The sequence below is a fragment of the Vipera berus genome (assembly GCF_964194415.1).
Source record: "Vipera berus genome assembly, chromosome: 2".
In the NCBI taxonomy this organism is placed as follows: domain Eukaryota; kingdom Metazoa; phylum Chordata; class Lepidosauria; order Squamata; family Viperidae; genus Vipera; species Vipera berus.
Window position 1 is genome coordinate 288383719 of NC_138203.1, and position 25569 is coordinate 288409287.

Sequence of the window (25569 nt, forward strand, 5' to 3'; positions counted from 1 at the left end):
AAGAGAAGGAAACACCAGGAGCTTCTTCCCCCAGCTGGAGGGTGAATCTTTGTAGAGGAGGCCGGAAGGAAGTGGCGTCACGAACGGTTGCCGCTCTAGGACGCCACACTCGCTCGCCTTAACCCTTCGAGCTCCGCGGGAGGCGAAGAGGCGGCGGCAGCCAGACGTGCCCCGGGTGAGTTGGGGGAGGGGCTCTTGCCGTGCAAAGGGAGGCGGGGGAAGGGGAGATCCCGGGTCCCATGTTCCCCAGCCGCCCCCTCCATGAAGGGAGGGGCTCTTGCCGTGCAAAGGGAGGCGGGGGAAGGGGAGATCCCGGGTCCCATGTTCCCCAGCCGCCCCCTCCATGAAGGGAGGGGCTCTTCCCGTGCAAAGGGAGGCGGGGGAAGGGGAGATCCCGGGTCCCATGTTCCCCAGCCGCCCCCTCCATGAAGGGAGGGGCTCTTCCCGTGCAAAGGGAGGCGGGGGAAGGGGAGATCCCGGGTCCCATGTTCCCCAGCCGCCCCCTCCATGAAGGGAGGGGCTCTTCCCGTGCAAAGGGAGGCGGGGGAAGGGGAGATCCCGGGTCCCATGTTCCCCAGTCGCCCCCTCCATGAAGGGAGGGGCTCTTCCCGTGCAAAGAGAGGCGGGGGAAGGGGAGATCCCGGGTCCCATGTTCCCCAGCCGCCCCCTCCATGAAGGGAGGGGCTCTTCCCGTGCAAAGGGAGGCGGGGGAAGGGGAGATCCCGGGTCCCATGTTCCCCAGCCGCCCCCTCCATGAAGGGAGGGGCTCTTCCCGTGCAAAGAGAGGCGGGGGAAGGGGAGATCCCGGGTCCCATGTTCCCCAGCCGCCCCCTCCATGAAGGGAGGGGCTCTTCCCGTGCAAAGGGAGGCGGGGGAAGGGGAGATCCCGGGTCCCATGTTCCCCAGCCGCCCCCTCCATGAAGGGAGGGGCTCTTCCCGTGCAAAGGGAGGCGGGGGAAGGGGAGATCCCGGGTCCCATGTTCCCCAGCCGCCCCCTCCATGAAGGGAGGGGCTCTTCCCGTGCAAAGGGAGGCGGGGGAAGGGGAGATCCCGGGTCCCATGTTCCCCAGCCGCCCCCTCCATGAAGGGAGGGGCTCTTCCCGTGCAAAGGGAGGCGGGGGAAGGGGAGATCCCGGGTCCCATGTTCCCCAGCCGCCCCCTCCATGAACGGAGGGGCTCTTCCCGTGCAAAGAGAGGCGGGGGAAGAGGAGATCCCGTGTCCCATGTTCCCCAGCCGCCCCCTCCATGAAGGAGGGAAGCAGAGCTCCAGAGCAGCAGCAGTAGCAGCAGAAGAACCGGGGATCCCAGGAAGGCGGCGGGGTTCCGGGGGTCCCTTCTCGCCCCGCGTCCGGGGAAGAAGAGCCGAGTGTGGGGAGGGGAGGATCGGCCTGGCGGAGGCCCATCAGGAGAGGAGAGAGGCCGGGCGAGGAGACAGGATTGTGTGAATGCGTGTCAAAGGGAGACACGGATCACCAAAGGCCACCCAGGAGAAGGGAAAGGGGGCATCTTCAGCCAGGGTGGTCGTTTCCTGGCACTTCATTGGATGGGAGCCGAGCTTTCAGGCTATGTTCACCTTCTTGGGGGTTTGGCAGGTTGTGTGAACCCTGCTTGGAGGTAAATATAGATCTGTGATTCTTGTAAGGAAAAACAGTGCATCACGCGCACACAAATGCATACATACAGTAGTATATGGCCAAAACAGGACCTATCGGCTTACTGCCACTGCAATCCTGTAACAGTTTAGAAAAATACTTTCTTCCAAGGGAATGACTGTTGCTCAATGGTTAAATTCTCCACTTTCTAATTCTAGGAAATTATTTTCTTTTCCAACTCAAGATACAGAAACTGGAAGCCATTGGAGCCTCTTGGCGTGTGTAAAAATGATCTCTTTGGGGGAGGGGGGAAAGAGCTGATTGCAACCGTTCCGGTGGCTATAGGATCGGTCCTATGAACGGAAAGGCATTTGGAGATCCGCAAGAACCCTTGGACCGATTTGGAGTTACGTTAGAGGACAGAGAAAGCATGGAGACGCAACTTTTAGCAAGTGAAAGAACTGGAAAAAGCTCTTCTGCTGTACGGTCTGGGAGCTGTGGGGAGGCTTGGGCAAGAACTGGGCAGAAGATCCTGGAGGAGGACACCCTCATCCGTTCAGAGGTTCAGCCCTGCAACTTCAGGAGCATCCAATACCAGGAGGCTGAGGGTCCCCGAGGACTTTGCAGCCGACTCCATGACTTTTGTAGGCGATGGTTGAGACCAGAAATGCACACCAAAGCTCAGATGCTGGACCTGGTTGTTCTGGAGCAGCTCCTGGCCCTTCTGCCCTTGCAGATGGAGAGCTGGGTGCGGGAGTGTGGAGCAGAGACCAGCTCCCAGGCGGTGGCCCTGGCGGAAGGCCTCCTCCTGAGCCAGGCGGAGGAGCAGAAGGAGCAGGTCAAGTTGCAGGTGAGGGACCTTCATCTAGGGAGGCCAGAAGAGGTTTGAAGGTACTAAAGCAGGGGTGTCAAACTCAGTTTCATTGAGGGCCGCATCAGCATTGCGGTTGCCCTCGGGGCCTGGTGGGTATGGCCTCGGTGGGCGTGGCCTACTGGGTGGGCATGGCTAGAGTGAGTATGGCCTACTGGGTGGGTGTGGCCAGCTCTACATCGTTCGCATCAAGGGTGCCTATGGGGGCCTGGGCAGGAGTGGGACAGATCTGAGGGTCCCTGGCAGAAGGAGGGTCTCTGGGCCAGGGCCAAGGCAGTGGGGGCCATTCCCTCACTGTTTCCAGGATGGCTTCGCGGGCCGCATGAAACCACTTTGCGGGCCGGATCCGGCCTTGTGTTTGACATGTCTGTACTAAAGTGTGTGTTTGAATTTTTCAGCTCTCCTTAACCCCCCTTTCTTGGCTTTCATAACATATGATTTGTTTCGTTAATTCTTGTAGACACGGTTCCATTATCCATTTTGGAAATTATGTTTGCCACAGCTGTTCCTTTCTTTCCAGCATCGCTGATGTCATTGAGGGCTTTGAAGTGATGTTTGGAGAAGAAGAATCTTAATTCGTGTTGTTGGAAGTCAATTAATTCCTTTCTGTTTTTTCTCCTGCCTCCTATTTCAAGTCCTTCAATGTGGAGATCAGGGATCCTGAGGGAAGGAGGAATCCATCAAATCCCTTTCGGGAGCTGTTTTTCAGGAGGATCCCTCAGGAAGATCCAAATCAGCACATCTCCGAAGGTAAACTAATTCCCCAGAGAAATTCTTTTTCTCATCTTCTTTATGTTTCTGTCCTATAGAATACTTCTTCCTATTCCTTCAATTATGCACTTTAAAATTCTGTCTTCCTTGCAGTGAAACATAGAATAACGTCTGGGCTTGATGGTAGTGCTGTAACAGCGGATGAAACAGCTGAAACTCAAGTAAGAGCGGGAAATTTATTTTATTAGATTTGCATTCTCCTTTTTTCTTTGGCAAGTCAACCTAGAGTACAATCTCTTCCTATTTTTTTCCACGTCTTTTGGCTTCGATGTTTTCTTTTTTCCTTAGCAAGATTGAAAGGGGACTACAAGATTTAAGTTGCTTTCAGCCAGGTTGGCTTCCTGTAAAGTCGGTGTCTGAGATACATCATCATCATCATCATCATAATGTTGGAAGGGACCTTGGAGGTCTTCTAGTCCAACCCCCTGATCAGGCAGGAAACCCTATACCATTTCAGACAAGCGGCTGTCCAGTCTCTTCTTAAAAACCTCCAGTGTTGGAGCATTTACCACCTCTGGAGGCAGGTTGTTCCACTGGTTAATTGTTCTAACTGTCAGGAAGTTTCTCCTTAGTTCTAGGTTGCTTCTCTCCTTGACTAGTTTCCATCCGTTGCTTCTTGTCCTGCCTTGAGGTGCTTTGGAGAATAGCTTGACTCCCTCTTCTTTGTGGCAGCCCCTGAGATATTGGAACACTGCTGTCATGTCACCCCTCACCCTTCTCTTCATTGAACTACACATACCCAATTCCAGCAACTGTTCCCTATATGTTTTAGCCTCCAGTCCCCCAATCATCTTTGTTGCTCTTCTCTGTACTCTTTCTACGGTCTCGACATCTTTTTTACATCGTGGTGACCAAAACTGGATGCAGTATTCCAGGTGTGGCCTTACCAAGGCATTGTAAAGTGGTATTAGTACTTCACGTGATCTTGATTCTATTCCTCTGTTAATGCAGCCTAGCACTGTGTTGGCTTTTTTGGCAGCTGCCAAAACAATAACATTGTTTTGTTATTTCAACTCTGAGATTCTTAATAGGGATTTTTTAAGACTGGTTTTCAACTCTCTTTGCACTAGCTGCCCTCCCTACCTTCTGACATTTAAATTTTTAAAAATGCTTCAATGGATCAGAGCGGCATGATCATAAATGTAGCAACTGCTCGACAGAGACCCATTCTTTTGCTAATTCTTTAACTTGAAATTGAAGGATGTTCTTCAAAAATAACAAAATATTCACAAGGGCACCTTTTTAAAAAGCCTTGATCACAGTCAGTGATAAGAAATGTAAGCCCATCTGATTAAAGGATTATGCAGACTACTAAAATCCAAAGAAGGTGGCCAGATCAGGCTTGCAAACTAATTTGTCATCCACTGATTTGCGCCCGGATTTGAAGGCCAGGCCCAAGATCTTCCAGTACTTTCGTGAAGGTGATGAACATGAACAGAACTTACACCCTAAGCCAGCTGTTTGCTGGAATGCTGGAAAGAATTCCCCCCTCCCCCAATTTCCTTCTGCAAAGGAAGGGCTGGTGTTTCTGAGCGGCCTGTCTGCAAGTTGATTTTCTCCAGATCCTGAGAGAGTATGATAATTGATCGATGGGGGATGGTTGGATGGAGGCACATAGATAATTATACAGACCGACAGGCAGATAGATAGACAAACTGATCAATCCAGAAGGAAACTGAGGTTCCTTTCACTGAACGGCTTTGAAAGTCCTGCAGAATCAATCAATGAGGGGTGGCCTCTGAGCTTGGTTGTTTTCTTGCACATGTTTCATTACCAAACTAAGTAACATCTTTACTAGCACTGATGAGGTTACCTAGTTGGTGTAATGAAACGTCCACAAGAAAAAAGCCAAGCTCAGAGACCATCCAGGATCCCTCGTTTCAACTCTGAGCTACAACTATTCTCCTTTATTAGAATCAATCAGGTTGATAAAACCTGCCTGAAATATTTCTTCAGTAAAAGGCTTTAGGCTCTGTCCATTTTCTTACTTAACGCTTGGAATTCAGCCAAGCACAGACGTTTAACTTGGCCCATATCTTTCCTTTGGGGATTTCTAGACAATGGGACAGCTCTTGCAAATCCTCCTGAGCCTGTTTTTTTTTGTTCTTTTTCTTTGTTCAGAAGGGTCCTGTGTCCTTCGAGGAGGTGGCTGTGTATTTCTCCAAGGATGAGTGGTCTCAGCTGGATGCTCACCAAAAAACATTGCATTGGGAAGTCATGCTGGAAAATTATAGGAACATGGCCTCTCTGGGTAAGGGTTTGAAGAGATAACTCCATCAGGGTGAACATTATTTGGATAGGAAGAAAAGGACTTGTTTCAGAAACAATTTAGTTCTTGTAAGTTTCTTCTGGAATTGGGTCCCCTCTGATAAATATTAGCTTTTCATCTAATACCTCCTTGGATAGTCTTAAATCATGAATTAGATGCTCACTAAAACTAGTTTGTGGCATCAGCTGACAGATTTTAAGTACTGCTACATAGAACCTAAGGGACGCGGTGGCTCAGTGGGTTAGGATGCTGAGCCTGTCGATCAGAAGGTTGGCAGTTTGGTGGGTCGAATCCCGAGTGCCGCGTAACAGAGTGAGCACCTGTTACTCGTCCCAGCTTCTGCCAACCTAGCAGTTCGAAAGCATGTAAAAAATGCAAGTAGAAAAATAGGGACCACTACGGTGGGAAGGTAACAGCGTTCTGTGCGCCTTTGGCGTCCAGTCATGCCAGCCACATGACCACAGAGACGTCCTCGGACAAGCGCTGGCTCTTCGGCTTTGAAACGGAGATGAGCACCGGCCCCTAGAGTCGGAAACGACTAGCAAGCATGTGCGGGGGAACCTTTACCTTTACATAGAACCTGGCAACATATGTTTTAGCAGGATTAGTTTATGAAGGCAGCAGGGTTCCTTCTCCAATTTTTCAGCTTTAGGACATAATCCAAGTTTCTAAGATCGTCCTTCAAGCCCTAAAATGTGTCATTAATGCCACCCCAAGATGGGAGACAGGCATCACGAAAGTGCAGGCTAGATTGTTGGTGGCTCAACTGCCGGCACATCTTTTTTTCTCTTTGGCCTTGTCCCATTAACTATGGGGGATGATTTTTCAATCCATATTGAAAAAAGCAATGGTAACTAATATCTCAACCTTGGACTTCTCTCCAATCTTTTCCTCAGCATTGGATACGATTAAGACAAGGCATCCATTAAATGGGTGTAGCAGACACAAAGTGCAATTGTCAATGAACTTAACAGATACTCTGCCTCCACTATGGCATACTGAAACCAGCCTTGCAGTACTGTTTCTCCCAAAATAAGCCCTAATGGGTCTTATATTTAGTTTTGGTCCAAAAGACCCACTAGGGCTTATTTTCAGGAATGTCTTATTTTTTTCACCACAAGGCATAGCCCCCCAGGTGACTCAGGTTTCCCTCGGTGGGGGAGGAAGGCTCTGGAAACTGCCTTTTTATTTACATTCATAAATATTGTAATCCGTCTCTCTGTTTTTCCAAAAACATGATTTGTATTTACTACGATTAGCCTCCTTGAACGCCAGTGGCAAGGCGTGGTGTGATTTCTGTGCACGAGCCATGGAAATACAAACAGTCGTCTCCTCAAAGCTTATGCCACTTCCTCATTCGGGGCACACCACTGCTTTGCAGGGCACTTGGGGATCCCTGCAGCTCCTGGAGACTCCGAGCGCTGTTTTTGGCGCCATATCTGTGTGCACATCTGCCTCATTGTTTGCGGCACTTCGGATCAGTTGCAGCACGCTATGGAGAGAATGGCTAAGGTTTAGGGGATGGTCTATCTATCCCGATTCATAGCGTGGCCACTGTCCAATCGCCATGCCACTTCTCAGGAGGGCAGCATTAGCTGCCAAACCAGCGACTGGGAAGGCAGAAGGCAATTCCGCCAACCAGATCAGTCTTGCAGGGGTAGGGTGGAAACCAAGCACCGCCAAAAACAGCGAGGCAGGCGCATACACAGACACGGCACCAAAAACAATGGTGGTGCCTGCCAGGCCTGCTGACCTTGGCAACAAGTCCAAGCCATTGGCGCACCTCCCGTCGCCGTTTGTGCAAGGACCCGGAGGCGTCCCCACCCCCGTATGGGGATCCGCAAGCCTCCGCCTCCCCCTTCTCTCTGCTGCCTGGCCCGAATGAAGAACAGCTGAAGGCAGCAGCTCTGCAATCCTCTGCCACCCCCTTCTCTCCGCTGCCTGGTTCGAACGTAGAACAGCCGAAGGCAGCAGCTGCGCAAGCCTCCACCGCTCCTCTTCATTCGGGCCAGGTAGCAGAGAGAAGGGGGAGGCGGAGGCTGGTGGAGCTGCTGCCTTCGGCTGTTCTTCATTCGGGGCAGGCAGCAGAGGGAAGTGGGCGGGGAAGCTTGTGGAGCTGCTGCCTTCGGCTGTTCTTCGTTCAGGCCAGTCAGTGGAGAGAAGGCGCTCTTCCCTGCCTGGCGTGTCTCCCATCGCCCTGCTCCACCGCCGCCTCTGCTAGCCTGGGGGGGGGGGTGTCGTTGGGGGTCTTGGAAGCTTCTTCTCTTGGCCCCTGCCTTTCGGACATCCTGCGGGTGGCGGATCTCCGGGGCCTCTTCCGAGAGATTCCCCTGCGGTGGCTGCAACCGAGGGCAGGGGAGAAGGGTAGTAGTGTGGGGGAGGAAAGGGTTGCTTCCACCCAGCAGGCAGACGGTGTTGCTCCTGTTGCCAAAGTCGCCAAAGACAGCGAGTGCGGTGGCTACCACGCCAGGCGTGGAGCACCTCCAGCATCTCGGCGAGTGCGCTAGGCTGCTGCAATAGCAGCCACCGCCATTGCTTTCCTGCTGCTTCTGCCCGGCAGGCAGGCGGTGATTTGTTTCTGCGGGGGAGGCAGAGGCTGGCAGAGATGTGGCAGACCTCCAGTGTCTCACCGCCGCCTCAACCGCTACTGTCATCAGCTTCCGCTACAGCTGAACCCAGGCAGCCTCCTCCACCCCCAGCAGTATCATCCGGGGGTTCTCCGATTTCATCGAAATCGGAACCAAGCAGCAAGAGGAAAAATTAGCAGTAGCAGCACTACCGGGAGCAGTTTCAATCATCCCCTTCATTGCTAAGTGTCCACATGGAAGTCAATGGAGGCGCCGTGGCTGGCCTTTTGAGTGAATGAGAGCGAGAGAGAAGCCTTTTCAAGCAAAGTGTGAGTGAATAGAGGGAGAGAGAAGCTTTTTTGAGCAAAGTGTGAGTGAGAGAGCAAGAGAAAAGCTTTTGCAAACAAAACGTGAGTGAATGAGAGCGAGAGAGAAGCTTTTCCAAGCAAAGATGAGTGAATGATAGCGGAGGGGGCAGGTCTCGCCTTAGGCTCCACTCTTCAGTTAAGCTCCGTTGTGCGCGTGCGCACATGCGCACACGTTTTTTCCTTTTGTGAGGGAACTGGTTCCAAGTGGCTCACCGTTTCAGGTTGCTGACCCCTGGTCTAGAGCCTTCTGGCTTTTGAGCCTATCTTCTAAATTGTTAGCTATTTCTCTTAGCTTGGTGTTGTCTACAAATTTGATACATTCACCTTCTATGCCCTCATCTAAATAGTTTATATAATCATAATCATTAGTAGATAATTAAATTAATAATTTAATATTTAATACAGTATTTTTGTTTTTATGTAAAAATTTTATATCTTTTAGCATTTTAAAGAAATTACTAATTGGTTGTATCTCACTCTTATGCTGGTCAGTGATTGTAATAAAAGTTTGATCTGATTCCTTGGATGTTTCCCCATGATTCTTCCTTAATTCAAGCTGACTGAACTAGATTTGAATATGTACGAATAATTATCAAGAAAAAGGATCCTATAGCATCTTTTCAGGATGCTTTAGGTGTTTTCAGAATGTTTTAGATCTTTACAATTTTTTTCTGAGTCGTAAATACGGAAATTATACCATGCCACTGCCAGCATGAACTTAAAGATATTGGAATGATGGAATTTGGAAGAGTTCCATAAGGAAATTCATAGGAGTTCACACAGTTTGATCTTCTTTCTAACCTTATTGTCATTTTCATTTCTCTTTTCCTTTGAAGGTAATAATGGGCAGGAAAATGAGGATTCTGGGGAACCATTCCTAATGAACACTTCTGGAGACAAAACAAAGAAGCCTGCAATGCAGACAGAACTAGAAAGCCATGAGAGAATCCAGTCATGTAATTGGAACAATGCAAGTTCATCTTCTAATGATGCTCCAATGCAAGACTTTCCAGCTGAATATGGAGAAATAAAGAAACACGATTTTGGGGAAAGTGTAAGACTATTAAGTGCTAATTTAGATGTAAATGAACATTACCCAATCAAAACAAAAGATGATTATATATGTAGAGACAATCGAAAAAAATACAATTGGACTTTCACTCTTTCTCATGGAACTGGATCCCTTACCTCGCATAAAATGATTCATACAACAAAGAAGCCATATAAATGCATGGAGTGTGGAAGCAGCTTCAGTCGAAAGAGTTACTTTACTTCCCATAAAAGAATCCACACAGGGGAGAAGCCATATAAATGTGTGGAGTGTGGAAAGACCTTCATTCAGAGCAGCCATCTTACTTCCCATAAAAGGATCCACACAGGGGAGAAGCCATATAAATGCATGGAGTGTGGAAAGTGCTTTACAAATAGCAGCCATCTTACTTCCCATAAAAAGATCCACGTAGGGGAAAAGCCATATAAATGCCCAGAGTGTGGAAAGGGGTTCGGTGAAAATTCATCGCTTATAAGACATAAAAGGATCCACACAGGGGAAAAGCCGTATAAATGTGTGGAGTGTGGAAAAGTCTTCAGTCAAAATAGTTCTTTTACTTTCCATAAAATGATCCATGCTGGGAAAAGACCATATAAATGCATGGAGTGTGGAAAGACTTTTATTCAGAGCAGTAATCTCACTTGTCATAAAAGGATTCACACAGGGGAGAAGCCATATAAATGTAGAGTGTGTGGAAGGGCTTTTACTAACAGCAGTGATCTTATTTCCCATAACTGGATCCATTCAGAGGAGAAGCCATATAAATGCATGGAGTGTGGAAAGACCTTCATTCAGAGCAGTCATTTTAATTCCCACAAAAGGATCCATGCAGGAGAGAAGCCGTATAAATGCATGGAGTGTGGAAAGGGCTTCAGCTACCATAGCACTCTTACTTCTCATAAAAGGACCCACACTGGAGAGAAACCTTATAAATGTACGGAGTGCGGAAAGAGCTTCTGTGAAAGCGGCTCTCTTACTGTCCATAAAAGGATCCATACAGGAGAGAAGCCGTATAAATGTATGGAGTGTGGGAAGAGCTTCTGTGAAAGTGGGTCTCTTACTGTTCATAAAAGGATCCACACAGGGGAAAAGCCATATGAATGTGTAGACTGTGGAAAGGGGTTCTGTCAAAAGGCTTCGCTTATGAGACATACAAGGATTCACACGGGAGAGAGACCATATGTATGCATGGAGTGTGGAAAGAGCTTTACTAATAGCAGTCATCTTAATTCCCATAAAAGGACTCACACAGGAGAGAAGCCATATAAATGCCTGGAGTGTGGAAAGGGCTTTATTAATAGCAGTCATCTTAATTCCCACAAAAGAACTCACACAGGGGAAAAGCCATATAAATGCCTGGAGTGTGGAAAGGGCTTTACTCAGAGGGGTAATCTTAATTCCCATAAAAGGATCCACACAGGAGAGAAGCCATACAAATACGCAGAGCTTGGAAAGAGCTTCAGGATGAGCAATGACCTAATTTCTCATGCACAGATCCATTTGGGTAAGAATGTCAATTCCAGAATTTGTTGGTAGATTCTATGTATTCCCTTCTTTATATACTGAACCTCTAGGGCATGGGTGTCAAACTTGCCACGTTACGTGACGTGTCGCAACGAATCGTGACTTTTTTCATATTGCCGGAGCTCTAGGGGTTTTCAAGTTTGACCCAGCGAAATTTATTTACAAATAAAACAAAAGCAATGAGGATGTGCCGTTTTAAGGGAGCTACTCTGGCACATCCATGCATTTTTTCCCCTTAAATCTGTATATTCCGGTTTCCAATTGGAAATCACAAGACAATGAGCATTTTAATCTTTTCAGATCTGGTCTATGCAATTTTATGAAGATGTTTTTATTGTTTTTTTTACAAGTGTGTTTCCTGCTCCCCAGTTGTTTGTTCTTCCCATCATGGCCTTGGGAATGATCCAACTATCATTTCTCATAGTTTAAGCTTTGCTTCTTTTCCTTAGTCCTCTTACATTTATTTGTTTTCCCCTCCTTTTCTCATTCTTTAAAATGTTCACAGTTTATCAGAGGACCCTATGCTTCTGTGTCCTCAGAAAATATTAGAAATGTTGTAGCAGAGATTCTGGGAACTGAAGCAATATTATAATTCAAAGGGAATTCAAATTCTATTGCTATACAGCGTGGGATGGAATGTGATATTGCATTTTATTTATTTATTTTATTATTTATTTATTTTATTTCCATTTATATCCCGCCCTTCTCCGAAGACTCAGGGCGGCTTACAAGCTTAGCAGTAGCCTTCATTCTATGTATATGCCTGCTTATTAGGGCTTTCACACACACACCAAGCGGCATTATTACAAAGTCAGCTTAATTGCCCCCAACAATCTGGGTCCTCATTTTACCTACCTCGGAAGGATGGAAGGCTGAGTCAACCTTGAGCCTGGTGGGATGCGAACCTGCACTAATTGCAGGCAGCTGCAATTACTTGAATAATTAATAATTAATAATTAATAATATAATAATATAATAATAATAATAATAATGTAATAATAATAATAATTAATAATTATTTTAATAACTAAAAGGATATTTGTGCTTTGACTTTTTCATAATTTTCTGTGTTTTCTGTCTCTCATCCCAAGTTAGGGATGCTCAGTGGAATGAGAATGAAAGTGATTCCAGTGTGCTGACATTGCAAATGATCAAGCAAGAAGGAGCACCTTTGAAAATCAGTGAGGACCCAAACAGCATGAAATCAAGAAACATTATTACAAAAAACTATTTCAGTTCTTCCTGACCAAGTAGACAGAAATGAGAATGGGAACTTCCTCTGGGATGTGAAGATACCAAAAAACAAATCCAATTCGCATCCACGGTATAAAATTGAAACCTGAAACAACCAGTATGAATGGAAACTTTTTCAGTCAAAAATCTCTCATGATACAGGAATATTGTCACATACATTTCAATATACAGTGTGAAGGATTTCAGGATGAAGAATTCTTTTCACAAAAGATGTCAGAATGAGAAGCCCCTGAAATACAAACACAAAGAACTTTTTCAAACATTAGGGCCTTATTTCCTTTGTATATTGTGACGTGGGCTAAGATGTCTAGTTAATTTCAATAAAGTTAATTAAACTTCAGTGACATGGTTACTTTCCTGGCATGTAATAAATTCTTTTTGGCTGTATTAATTAGCATCCAGTCAGTAAGAAGTAGGATTTTAAATTTGTACACTAAACAGTTTTTTGTGGGAAAAAGAAATGCTGTCTATGTTTGGATTATGTAGATAATAAGAATAACCCTAACAATTACACATGAAATTTTTGCTGCAAGACAAATTTTAGGGTTTCGAGGGCTATTTATTCAAATATTGCTCATGGATGGCTCTGGATCAAACAAAAGAAAAAGTCATTAACTGGAAAAACCACAGAGATCGTTGTCAATTTCAGATAAGGCAGGCACAGCCACACTTCTCTGAGCATTAATGATTCACATGTGGAGATGGTTACCAGCATCAAATTCCTGGGTGGGAAGTTAACAAGTAGGCTGGCTTGGTCTCTCAACAGTGAGAAACTGGTGAAACAGGCACAGCAGCGCTTGCATTTTCTGCGTCGCATGAGAAAAGCACTTCTACCTTCCCCTGTCCTGACCACTTTCAAGATGGACAGTGATTAATATTCGTATGTTACTTATATATAAGGGTGTAGGTCTATACATACTGTATGTTGTATAAAAGGTAAAGGTTCCCCTGCACATGCGTGCTAGTTGTTTCCGACTCTAGGGGCCAGTGCTCATCTCCGTTTCAAAGCCGAAGAGCCAGTGCTTGTCCGAGGACGTCTCCGTGGTCATGTGGCCGGCATGACTAGACGCCAAAGGCACACGGAGCACTGTAACAGAGTGAGCGCCTGTTACTCATCCCAGCTTCTGCCAACCTAGCAGTTCGAAAGCACGTAAAAATGCAAGTAGAAAAATAGGGACCACTACAGTGGGAAGGTAATATGTTGTATATAGTATGTTTAAATATGTATGTGTACAGCATCTTCTGTTCTGAAGAAGCATCTTCGGATACTTCTTGGATAAGGAGCAAAACATTAGAACTCTTTTTTCCCTTCCTATGATATGACAAGGGTTAAGGAAGTCTACATTTGATTTAAATAAAATTAAATATCCATGGTGTGTTTACTTGCTAGACATGTATAAAATTCTCATGCTTGTATTAAGAAACAAAAATGTTTGGAAGGATTTTGGAGAGGGGAGGAAAAAGCCTCAGGTTTTCAGTTTCATGATGGTTTGAAACTTAATTCAAAAACTGATGGGTGATTCTGAGTGAAACTGAAGAATAATAAATGGGCTCAAAAAGCAAAAGGGTTAACTCCATTCTTTTTAAATTGATTTTTAACCACTATGTTTCCTTCAGCTAAAGTCTGTGTTTTGGTAATTATAGCTAAACTTCTTTCTCTCTTGCATTAATACCCACTAATGCAGACAAATCTCTTCTGTGGTGAAGTTTTAACTCTTAACTATAACAAAATTTGTGCTTTCCATTTCTCTGTTTATTAATGATCTAAAGGTATCCCTGTTGCCTTAAATTCTCCAAGGTTCTTACGTTTCCTAGTGATACTCCCTGATGAATATTCCTTATTCATTTTCTAAGTCAAACATGTTGTTAGCTGCGAAGTTGTTGCTTCTTGGCCCACATATAGGTTTCTCAAGAGACAAATAAGATGGTCTGGTACGCCCATCTGTTTAAGAACTTGCCACAGTTTGTTATGATCCACACAATCAAAGGCTTTAGCATAGTCAATGAAGCAAAAGTAGATGTTAGTTTTTCTTACTGTCAGATTATTTTATTTTGGTCCCAACAGATTTCCAAAAAACTTCCTTCATTGTTTGCAATGTCAGCACAATGGAGTCGTTTTCATTCACATTCTCCTGAATATTCCTAACTTGAGATGGATGGATGGATGGAAGGAAGGAAGGAAGGAAGGAAGGAAGGAAGGAAGGAAGGAAGGAAGGAAGGAAGGAAGGAAGGAAAAATTCAAAGCACAAGTCCTCTTAGTTGTCTTTTTTAATTCAATATTGGACAATTCAATATCACTTTCCATTTCTCTCTGTATACAACGATGGAACTTGCACTCCCTTTGGATTGTAATATTCCTTCAGACCCCAGAATCCCTCTGCTGCACCATTTCCAAGTCTTCGGGAGAACATAGAACAGTAGGTTCCTCTGACGAACTGATATATTAAGAAATGAGAAAGGGAGTGGGAAACAACTGTAAGAAGACTAGGCAAAAGAAGGAAAATTTAAACTATGGGAATTTTTACACGCAGGTCCACTTTAGCAGAAGAAAGACTAATCAAGTTTTGTCTTGAAGAGCTGCATAAGGAAGATGCACTTCCGTCTCCTGAGGAAGAAGCACCTGTTAAATGTCTGCCTATTGACACCCCACCCAGAACCAAAATCAATTAGTAACTGAGATAAATGTAAACTTAAGAAAAAAACATTTGTCTTATTGATATTAAACTGTTAGAACTCTTAACTTTTAAGAAGAGATTGGACAACCATTTGGCTGAAATGATATAGGGTTTCCTGCCTTAGCAGAGGGTTGGACTCCCTTCTATCACTCCTGTTCTGTTCTAATGTGGCAGTTGCCAAAAGGAACACCATAGTTTGGTAATGAAACATCTGCAAGCCAACAACCAAGCTTGGAGAGTACCAAGAACCCATACACTACAACTGTTAAGCAAGTCAATGGATTCCTATGTAGTGTTTGCATCCCTCATGTGACCACAGAATGTGCAGTCTCCCTCCTATCATCATGAATGCTGCATCTGACTCATCTTAATGCAAAATATAACATAAATCACATCATTTGATTGTAGGGGTACGTGCCACTACTGGAATTCATGGACTGGGTTGTAAGTAGCTTTTGGAGGCTCCTCAATAACTTTGAACAATTTTTAAGTGAATAGTTGTGAGAACTACCTTTATATCTAAATAGGAAATGCATAAATTTAACCAACTAAATATAAAGTTTACATGAATTCACAGCCAAATGGGTCTTTCTTTTACATATTAGATCATTCCTCTGCCTGAAGCTCCTTCCACACACACTTTTATATAGTTTTTCTTCTGTGTGGATCTTTTATGGGAAGTAAGATCACTGCTAGTAGTGAAGCTCTTTCCACACTCCATACACTTATAAGGTTTTTCCCCTCTGTGGATCCTTTTATGGGAAGTGAGATGACTGCTATTAGTAAAGCTCTTTCCACACTCCACACATCTATATGGCTTCTCTCCTGTGTGGATCCTTTTGTGGGAAGTAAGATCGCTACTAGTGGCAAAGCTCTTTCCACATTCCATACATTTATAAGGTTTCTCCCCTGTGTGGATTCTTTTATGTGAAGTAAGGGAACCACTATGACTGAAGCTCTTTCCACACTCCACACAGTTATATGGCTTCTCCCCTGTGTGGATCCTTTTATGTCTCATAAGGGATGCATTTTCACTGAAGCTCTTTCCACATTGTCTGCAGTTATATGGTTTCTCCCCTGTGTGGATCCTTTTATGAGAAGTAAGGTGGCTGCTAACAGTAAAACCCATTCCACACACCAAGCATTTATATGGTTTCTCCCCTGTATGGATCCTGTTATGATAAGTAAGGGAACCACTATGACTGAAGCTCTTTCCACACACACTGCATTTATATGGCTTTTCCCCTCTGTGCATCCTTTCATGGGAACTAAGGTTGCCCTGTTGGGTGAAGCCCTTCCCACACTCTCTACATTTATATGGCTTCTCCCCTGTGTGGATCCTTTTATGTCTCATAAGAGATACATTGTCATACAAGCCCTTTCCACATTCCATGCATTGATACGGCTTTTCTCCTGTGTGGATCCTTTTATGGGAAGCAAGTTGGCTACTTTGAGTAAAAGTCTTTCCACAGTCCAAACATTTATAAGGTTTCTCCCCCGCGTGGATCCTGTTGTGGTACGTAAGGGACACACTGTGGCTGTAGCACTTTCCACACTCTCTGCATTTGTATGGCTTCTCCCCTGTATGAATCCTTTTATGGGACGTTAGATGACTGCTTTGAGTAAAAGATTTTCCACACTCCATGCATTTATATGGCTTCTCTCCTGCATGGATCCTTTCATGTTTCATAAGGGATGCATTTTCACAAAAGCTCTTCCCACATTCTTTGCACTTATATGGCCTCTCTCCCGTGTGGGTCCTTTTATGGGAAATAAGTTGACTGCTATGAATAAAGGTCTTATCACACTCCTTGCATTTATATGGTTTCTCTCCTGTGTGAGTCCTTTTATGAGGAGTAAGTTGACTGCAATGAGTAAAGGTCTTTCCACACTCAAGGCATTTATATAGCTTCTCTCCCGTATGGATCCTTTTATGAGATGTAAGGGAACAGCTATCACTCAAACTATTTCCACACTTCATACATTTACATCGTTTCTTCCCTGTGTGGACCCTTTTATGAGAAGTAAGATGACTGCTATTAGCAAAACTCTTTCCACATTCCATGCATTTATATGGTTTCTCCCCTGTATGAATCCTGTTATGGTAAGTAAGAGAAACATTATGTCTAAAGCTCTTTCCACATTCCTTGCATTTATGTGGTTTCTCTCCTGTATGAATCCTTTTATGGGAAGTAAGTTGACTGTTATTAGTAAAGCCCTTCCCACATTCCAGACATTTGTATGGTTTCTCCCCTGTATGAATCCTTTTATGTCTCATAAGGGATGCATTTTCACAGAAGCTCTTTCCACACTCCACACAGTTATATGGCTTCTCCCCTGTGTGGATCCTTTTATGGATAGTAAGCTTTCTGTGTTTACTGAATGCCTTTCCACACTCCATGGATTTGTATGGTTTCACTTCTGGGTGGGTCTTTTCATGAGATGTAAAGGACCCATTTTCATAAGAAAAAGTGAAAGTCCAACTGCCATTTTTCCCATGGTCTCCAGATACATGATCTCTTTTGGCTTGGGTTGGATAATGTTGATTTACATGAACTTTATCTTGGTTTGGCTTCACACTTTTCCCAATATAACTTTTCTTTATTTTTCCTTGTTGGGCAACAAAGTCTTGTATTGGGACCTCAATGGAAGAAGGGCTTTCTTGACTCCAATCGTTTGACTGCTTTCTCTGATGTCTTTCTTTTTCCATTTTAATTGGAAACATTCTGCCTCCAGCATTGATCACTTTAAACAGTTCGCAGGAATCTTTATTCTCCTGCCCACTATTACCTGCAGAAGAAAAGAGAAATGAAAATGATAACAAGGTTAGGGAAAGAGATCAATCTGTAGGAAGTCATAAGAATTTCCTTCTGAAATTTTGCCCAGTTTCACTATTTTATATATGTTCAAATGTCATCTTGCTCTCAATTAAGGAAGAATCAGGGGAAGCATCCATGGAAGTACCAGGAGAAACCCATAACATTTATTGGACTGGATAAATTCCAGCACAGACTGAATAATAAAACAAATCTGACAAAAGTCCTTTTCTTCCTACCCAAACTACATTCCCTGTGCTATTCTATTTTTCTCTTGCCAAAAATCACATAGTTGCAGAGAAAACATCTAGAGCTCTTTTACTAACCCTAAATAGCTTGTCTGTAATGGAAAAATGGCACCATTTCACCTTTAATCCCAAAGCTCAGAATATAAATGAAACAGAAGGAAAGTCAGTAACCCAGGAGCTGAAGAAATGAGTTTTTCATACACAGATACAGAAGCATCTAGGTCAAAAAAGCCGAAATTGGATGGGGTTGAGAATCTCATCATAGCAAGCAGTTTGTTTCTCACTGATACATTGAAATAGAAATGAAAAAAAAAATCAGGCAAATGCATCAAAGCAGGGAACCACCAACCATTTTTCTTCCTCAGAGCCGTACGGTTTTTTCCTTCTCCCTCCCAGGAGATGACGTCTGCATGGGGATTTTTAATTAAAAAATTGCTGATGGCATTCACCTATATGGAATGTCTTCCCAAATTCTCTGCCCTTACCCAGCAAAGCCACGTTCCTATGATTTTCCAGCATGACTTCCCGATGCAGGGCTTTTTGGTCAGCATCCAGCCGAAACCACTCCTCCTCAGAGAAATACACAGCCACCTCCTCAAAGGATACAAGATCTTCCTGAACAATGAAAAGAAGAAGAAAACAGGCCCAGCCGAATTGGCAAAATAATATTTAAATAATCCTGAGCAAAGATATGGATTAAGTTAAACGTTTGTTTTGTTGAATGCCAAACTTTAGGTGAGAAAATGGACAGAACCCAAACTTTTAATTAAACAAATACTGATTCTGCAGGACTTTTATTTATTAATTATGAAGTTCATTTGCTGCCCGTCTTGTGTCAAACAACTCAGGGCAGCTTACAGGATAAATGCAGCATAAATAAACACAGTAAGGTAAAGGTAAAGGTTCCCCCACACATGCGTGCTAGTCGTTTCTGACTCTAGGGGCCGGTGTTCATCTCTGTTTCAAAGCCGAAGAGCCAGCGCTTGTCCGAGGATGTCTCCGTGGTCATGTGGCCGGCATGACTAGATGCCACGCTGTTACCTTCCCACCGTAGTGGTCTATTTTTCTACTTGCGTTTTTACGTGCTTTCGAACTGCTAGGTTGGCAGAAGCTGGGTCGAGTAACAGGCGCTCACTCTGTTACGTGGCACTCGGGATTCGACCCGCCAAACTGCTGACCTTCTGATCGACAAGCTCAGCGTCCTAACCCACTGAGCCACCGCGTCCCTCAGGGCAGCTTACTCAGGACAGCTTACAGGATAAATGCAGCATAAATAAACACAGTATCACATGCTAATTCTGCCGACTGGCAGCAGTTTGATTTTCACCAGCTCAAAGTTGACTCAGCCTTCCATTCATTCAGTCGGTAAAATGAGGACCCAGATTGTTAGGAGAAAGAGGCTGACTCTGTAAACCACTTAGAGAGGGCTGTAAAGCACTATAAAGTGGTATGTAAGTCTAAATGCTATTGCTATAAAAACATTCAAAAACATTAAAATCATCAGATATAAAGTGACAAAGCAAGTAAGATAAAATCATCAACACAAGATGGAGAAGGAGGGTGCCAAATTGGGGGAGGGGTGTTATTTTTTAATTAAGTCAACCACCTCCTATGTGAAGCTCCCCCACTGGGACTTCACACTGTCTGGCAGAGACAGGTTGAGACATGTTTGAATATTAGTAGCTCGGGTTGGTAATAGAGCTGTTGTGTCAACGTGGTGACAACTGATGCCAGCGCTTTGATCACTGAAAAAATCAGCAGCCATTTTCTCTTGCTCTCAGTATGCTTTTTCTGCTCCTTAGAGTTTAGGTGTAGAAGAGGGAGGGATGGGGTGAATGCTTTAACTAGTTAACCGTAACAATGCTATGCCTGGGAACTCAAGGTCATAGATTGATGAGGTTTTGGCTGACAAAGAAGCTGGGGAAGGAGCCCGTGTTTGTACACTAATTGGGAAATGTGATTTATGACAGCTTTTGGGGGTGGGAATTATCACTTGTTATCTGGGGGAAGGGAACTCAGTTTTGGGTTTGACTAAGTAAGCACCGATACTTTGTTTCCTAATTAAATGTTCTTTAAGGAAGAAATTCTTGCCTTGAAGTTCTTTTGACTGGTTTCATCTATCGGAACCATGACATCTTTGACCGTCGAGCTTGGCGATTTGGCTGCACACATTTCGTCTCCATTTGGGGAGACATCTTCAGTGTGCCTTGAATTTGAATTGAAAAAGACAGGTCTTAAGGCTCTTATGAAAAGTTAGGAGGAGGGGAGGCAACCTCACTTCAGGGGAGGGTAACATATTACAAAGGTCTTCAATGCCATTCAACGAAAAGCATCTCAGTTTTCTTCTGGATTGCTCGATCTATGTCTGTCTGCCCATCCCTCCCTATCTCTTTCCCTCTCTCCCTACATCAATCATCCAGACTCTCAGCAACTAGAGATTCAACTGGCAGATGGGCCTTAGAATCCACATCTATCACAGACTCCAATCCTTCCTGTCTATGCAGAAGGAAATTGATGGAGGGGATTTTTTCTAACATTTCAGGAAAAGGCTTATGGTAACTCAAAAGGAATAGTCCTGTTCATTCTCAATACAAGTGAAAGTGCTGGGAGAGACAGCTAGAGATTTGGGTGGATGCTATCCATATCTAGAGAAACACTGTTTCTGCTTCTACTCACAATATAAGGAACCAATTGCTGGTAATACAAGCCATTGGCTGAACCCGGGGTGGGGGGGGGGGAGAAATTCCCTAGGAATGAATTTGCGACTTTATTTAGTGATAATATCCAGGCACAAATCAGAGGATTACAAATTACTTTGTAGGCCAAAATGCTTTGACTATAGTTAGGCCACCATGATACAAAAAAGATGTTGAGCTCTAGAAAGAGTGCAGAGGGAGCAACAAAGATGCTGGAGGTTAAAACATGCAATGAACGGTTGCAGGAACTGAGTATGTCTAGTCCAGGGGTCAGCAACCTGAAACAGTGAAAGAGCCACTCGGAACCAGTTGCCTCACAAAAGGAAAAACTGGGAGCCGCAAAAAATGTGTGCACATGCGCGTACATGCGCGCATGCGCAGAACAGGGTTTGACTGAAGAGTGGAGCCAAGGCGAGATATGCACCTACCCTGCATATTTGAATTGATTGGTTGAACTTTTTTAGTCCCACTTTTTTTTGGGGACTGCACATGGCAGAGGACTGGGAGCCGCAGGAGACGGCTGAAAGAGACGCATGCGGCTCCGGAGTCGCGGGTTGCAGACCTGTGGTCTAGTCTAACAAAGAGAAGAACCAGGGGACGACATGATAGCAGTATTCCAATATTTGAAGAACTGCCACAAAGAAGAGGGGGTCAACCTATTCTCCAAAGCACCTGAAGGCAAAACAAGAGCCAATGGATGGAAACTAATCAAGGAGAGAATCAACTTGGAATTAAGGAGAAATTTCCTGACAATTAGAACAATTAATCAGTGAAACTTCTTGCCTCCAGAAGTTGTGGGTGCTCCATCAGCAGAGGTTTTTAAGAAGAGACTGGACAGTCATTTATCTGAAATGGTATAGGGTCTCCTCCTGGTGTGTGTGTGTGTGTGTGTGGATTAGAAGAGTACCTTCCAGGTCTATTATTGTTAACCTTTTACTTACAGACTTCTCCATTTGGTCAACTTCGTTGTGTTTTAATAGTCTGCCTTATCTTTTAATCTGGTGCACTTATTTTTTAATCACTGGTTATAAATGTTTTTTTAAAAAAATGGAAATGTGTGAAATAATATTTAATTACATTTCAGTAGCCTTGCACAATTAAATCAAGAATTATAAAAAGAATGGTTCTCTTTGAAAGTCTATGGAGATTCTCAAGTCATCCAGGTCATAGTTATCCCAAATATGCTTTTTCACGAGGCAAAGGGACTTTCTTGTTTTTCTTTGAAGACGTTTTGCTTCTCATCCAAGCAGCTTCTTCAGCTCTGAAACTCCACACCATCCAGTCAGAGCTGAAGAAGCTCCTTGGATGAGAAGCGAAATGTCTTCAAAGAAGAGATTGCCGGCGGACGACACCCAGGGATAGGGCCTTCTCAGTGGGTGCGCCTGCCCTTTGGAACCAGCTGCCAGTGGAGCTGAGGACTGCCCCCGACCTCCGTTCATTCCGCCGCGACCTGAAGACCTGGCTCTTCGAGCTCTCTGGCCCAGGCTGAGAATTTTAATTTTAGTTTTAATTTTAATTTTAACTGGGGTTTTACTTATGCAGGGACGAATATAATTTTTTTAATCTGTTTTTAACTTTTGTATTTTTGTATTTAATCACCCTGTAAACCGCCCTGAGTCCTTCGGGAAAGGGCGGTATATAAATGTAATAAAATAAATAAAATAAAATAAAAACAAGGAAGTCCAGTTGCCTCGTGAAAAAAGCATCTTTGGGATCTCTTTGATTCTGTAAGAAATCAGTTTTTGAAAATGTGAGTGAATAAATAACTAGCAAAAGGCGAGTTAAGTATTGCTCTTAAAAAAACCGATTTCCCAATAAGGATCCCAATTCAATTTTTCTATGTTGGTCAGGAACATGAAAATAACGCAGCCCCAAAAGAGGAAGAAATGGAAGGAGAGACTGCAGCAGCATCCTCAGCTTCAGTTGCTGAAGGAAAGGGAGAATATAAATTTATTTATTTTTATTTTTATTTTTCTTACTTGATTTGCTGGTTCAATCTCTATTTCAGCTCCACCATAAAGACCAGAAAACTCCATGCTTTGTTTCCCTGTAAGGGATACCGAATTTTAAAATACATAATTAAGGGAATAGGAATAGAATACATACATAATTAAGGGAATAGGAATAGAATACATAGAAAAGATGAGGCAGCTGGGATCCCTCTGGGGAATGGGAGGACCTTCAATTACCTCCTGAGGTGTCCTGACTTGGATCTTCCTGAGGGATTCTCCTGAAAAACAGCTCCTGAGAGGGATTTGATAGAGTCGTCCTTCCCTCAGGATCTCTGATCCCCATAACGAAGGACTTGAAATAGAAGGAAGGAGAAAAGAAGAATTATTAATGGACATCACACAACATGAAGTGGATTCTTGTTCCCTGAACACAATTCCAAAGCCCGCCCAGTACTGTCATTGAAACTGAGTAAGAAAACAACAATTGTCTTAAATCTATCTTCTAGAAAGAATAACAGAAGAATGTCCTACATGAATTAGTGAGACACCTTCACAAAGGTGGAGGACTCTGGGGGAAGAGGGGTGAAGAAATCAAACACATTCTTTATTCCCTTTAAATCCCTTCTGGGCTCCCAATCAAAGGTCTTGCACCTGCAACTCAACCTTCTTTTTCTGCTCCTCCGCCTGACTCAGGAGGAAGCCTTCCGCTAGGGCCACCGCCTGGGAGCTGGTCTCTGCTCCACACTCCCGCACCCAGCTCGCCATCTGCCTGGGCAGAAGGGCCAGGAGCTGCTCCAGAACAACCAGGTCCAGCATCTGGGCTTTGGTGTGCTTTTCTGGTCTCAACCATCGCCTACAAAAGTTGTGGAGTCGGCTGCAAAGTCCTCGGGGACCCTCAGCCTCCTGATATTGGAGGCTCCTGAAGTTCCAGGGCGGAACTTCTGAACGGATGATGGATTCCTCCTCCAGGATCTTCGGCCTTGCTAAAAGGCCTTTTCCAGTCACTTCACTTGCTAAAAGTTCTGTCTCCATTCTTTCTCTGTCCTGAAATGCAACTCCAAATGGGTCCAAAGAATCTTGTGGGTCTCCAAATGCCTTTTCATTCATAGGGCCGTTCCTGCAGCTGCCGGACTGGTCGCAGAAGGTGATTCAGTCCTCTTTGCCCAAGAGAGAATGCTTGGATGACTTCGCCATCCACTTTATGTATCTGAGATGAAAAAGGAAATAAATCCCAAGGATTAGAAAATGGAGCATTTTAAACCATTGAACAACCCTCAACACAACATGGGAAGATATATTTTTCTGATATAGGATTGAAGTGGCTTTGAAGAAATGAGTTGTCTGATTACTGCTAAGCTTGTAAGCCACCCTGAGTCTTCGGAGAAGGGCAGGATATAAATGGAATCAAAATAAAAAAAATAAAATAAATGTGTCTGTGTGTGTTTGAGGTGCAAAACACGGGCCTGATTTCCATCAAGGGCTTGCAAAAGCCAATAAATACAGTTTTTATTTCTATTCTCAAATGCCAAGAAAAGACCCTTGCTAAAGACACACCCCCTTTTTCCCCCTTCTTCAAGGTGGCCTTTGGGGAGCCGGATCTCCCTCTGACACGCAGGCAGGTTCACAAAACCTGTCAAACCCCAAACAGGTGAACAAACCATGAAAGATCACTTCCCATCCAATGAAAATGCCAGGAAATGACCCTGGCTGGGGATGACCCTTTTCCTTTCTTCTGGGTGGCCTTCGGGGAGCCAAGTCTCCCTCTGGCATGCAAGCAGGTTCACACGACCTATCCGGAGCCCCCAAAGGGTCAGCCAAGGGCAGGGCGGAGGTCCCCCGCAAGCAGGGCCGGGAAGGAACCCCCGGATCCCCGCCGGATCCCCTGGAATCCCCGGTTCTTCAGCTGCTGCTCTAGAGCTCCGCTTCCCCCTTGCGTGGAGAGGGCGGCTGGGGAATACGGGACCCGGGATCGGGCCGGGCAGGGGTCTCTGCCTCCTCCGCCTCCCTTTGTACAGGGAGAGCCCCGCTCCCCACCTAAGACACGTGTGAATCTCTTACTCCGCGAGACGCTCCCGCAGCGTTTTCGCCTCCCGCGGAGCTCCAGGGGTTAAGGAGAGCGAGGGCCGCGTCCTAGAGCGCCAAAATCCAGTTACGCCTCTCCCTTTCTGGCCTCTGCAAAGGCAGCCGTGACTTTCGCCCTCCAGCGGCGAAGCGCCTGGTGTTCCCTTCTCTTGCTGGAGCGAGCCCCCTGGAGGAGTCTGTGTGCATTGCAGGTGGTTATGCAAAGAGGGACGTTCTCCAGGGGGGCTAGGAGGAAGGAGACTGTTATATACCTCAGGATCAGGAATGTCTATGGAGATTCTCAGTCATCCAAGTCATGGTTGTCCCAAGGTTTTTTTTTCTCTCTCTCTCTGTCAGGAGGCATCTGGAAATGGAAGAATTTATACTCCTTGCAGACAGCTGATCATTTGCATTCTTTTAGAGAAGACGGGAAAGAGAAGAAACTGCTTCCACGAGTTTTGCTTTCTTAGGATGAGGTATTGAAGTGGGCCCTGACAGACAAGCAATTTCCATTTTCAACTTTTCTGTCAGGTGCAAGAAATCAGGAACCAGAGCAGAGTTCAAAAGTACTACAAGTTTATTTCATGCTACCTATACCTATACACCTGCTACCTGAACTACTAAGGGTCAAAGGAAATTGGCGGTAGATAAGAGTCAAGGGAGGCTGGATTTAGATCTCTTACAACAGGGGTGTCAAACTGCCGGCCCACGTGCTGGACACATCACAACAAAACCGCACCCACCCCATTGCTGGCAATGGGGAAAAAGCTCCAATATGTCGTGCAACGTCACGTGACGTCGCGGGTTTGACACCCCTGTCTTACAAGGACATAAAGAGACTGAATTGATGATGC

General features: G+C 44.9%; 2 protein-coding genes across 7 annotated transcripts; one reads left to right on the plus strand and one right to left on the minus strand.

Moving 5' to 3' along the window:
- Nucleotides 1–124: 124 nt before the first annotated feature.
- On the plus strand, nt 125–12607 carry LOC308664642 (zinc finger protein 213-like). Of its 3 annotated transcripts, none has more exons than XM_081322070.1 (7): nt 125–175; nt 1811–2442; nt 3099–3213; nt 3328–3395; nt 5356–5485; nt 9275–10993; nt 12105–12607. In XM_081322070.1, exons 2-7 carry the CDS (start codon nt 1948–1950, stop codon nt 12257–12259), a joined length of 2682 nt encoding a protein of 893 aa, XP_081178196.1. In that variant the 5' UTR covers nt 125–175; nt 1811–1947; the 3' UTR covers nt 12260–12607. The 3 variants fall into 3 exon arrangements, with proteins under 3 accessions (XP_081178196.1, XP_081178198.1, XP_081178197.1); XM_081322072.1 differs by having other exon boundaries at nt 9275–9492; XM_081322071.1 differs by lacking the exon at nt 125–175 and having other exon boundaries at nt 1473–2442.
- LOC308664641 (zinc finger protein with KRAB and SCAN domains 7-like) lies at nt 6769–24742 on the minus strand. Of its 4 annotated transcripts, XM_081322066.1 has the most exons (6): nt 24689–24742; nt 23306–23861; nt 22892–23006; nt 22682–22749; nt 18492–18621; nt 14298–17732 (listed from the first exon to the last, which is right to left on the minus strand). In XM_081322066.1, the coding sequence occupies exons 2-6, from the start codon at nt 23759–23761 to the stop codon at nt 15544–15546; spliced, it is 2958 nt and encodes a 985-aa protein (XP_081178192.1). In that variant the 5' UTR covers nt 23762–23861; nt 24689–24742; the 3' UTR covers nt 14298–15543. The 4 variants fall into 4 exon arrangements, with proteins under 4 accessions (XP_081178195.1, XP_081178192.1, XP_081178193.1 ...); XM_081322069.1 differs by lacking the exons at nt 14298–17732; nt 24689–24742 and adding an exon at nt 6769–6995 and having other exon boundaries at nt 23306–24657; XM_081322067.1 differs by lacking the exon at nt 24689–24742 and having other exon boundaries at nt 23318–24657.
- Nucleotides 24743–25569: the final 827 nt, after the last annotated feature.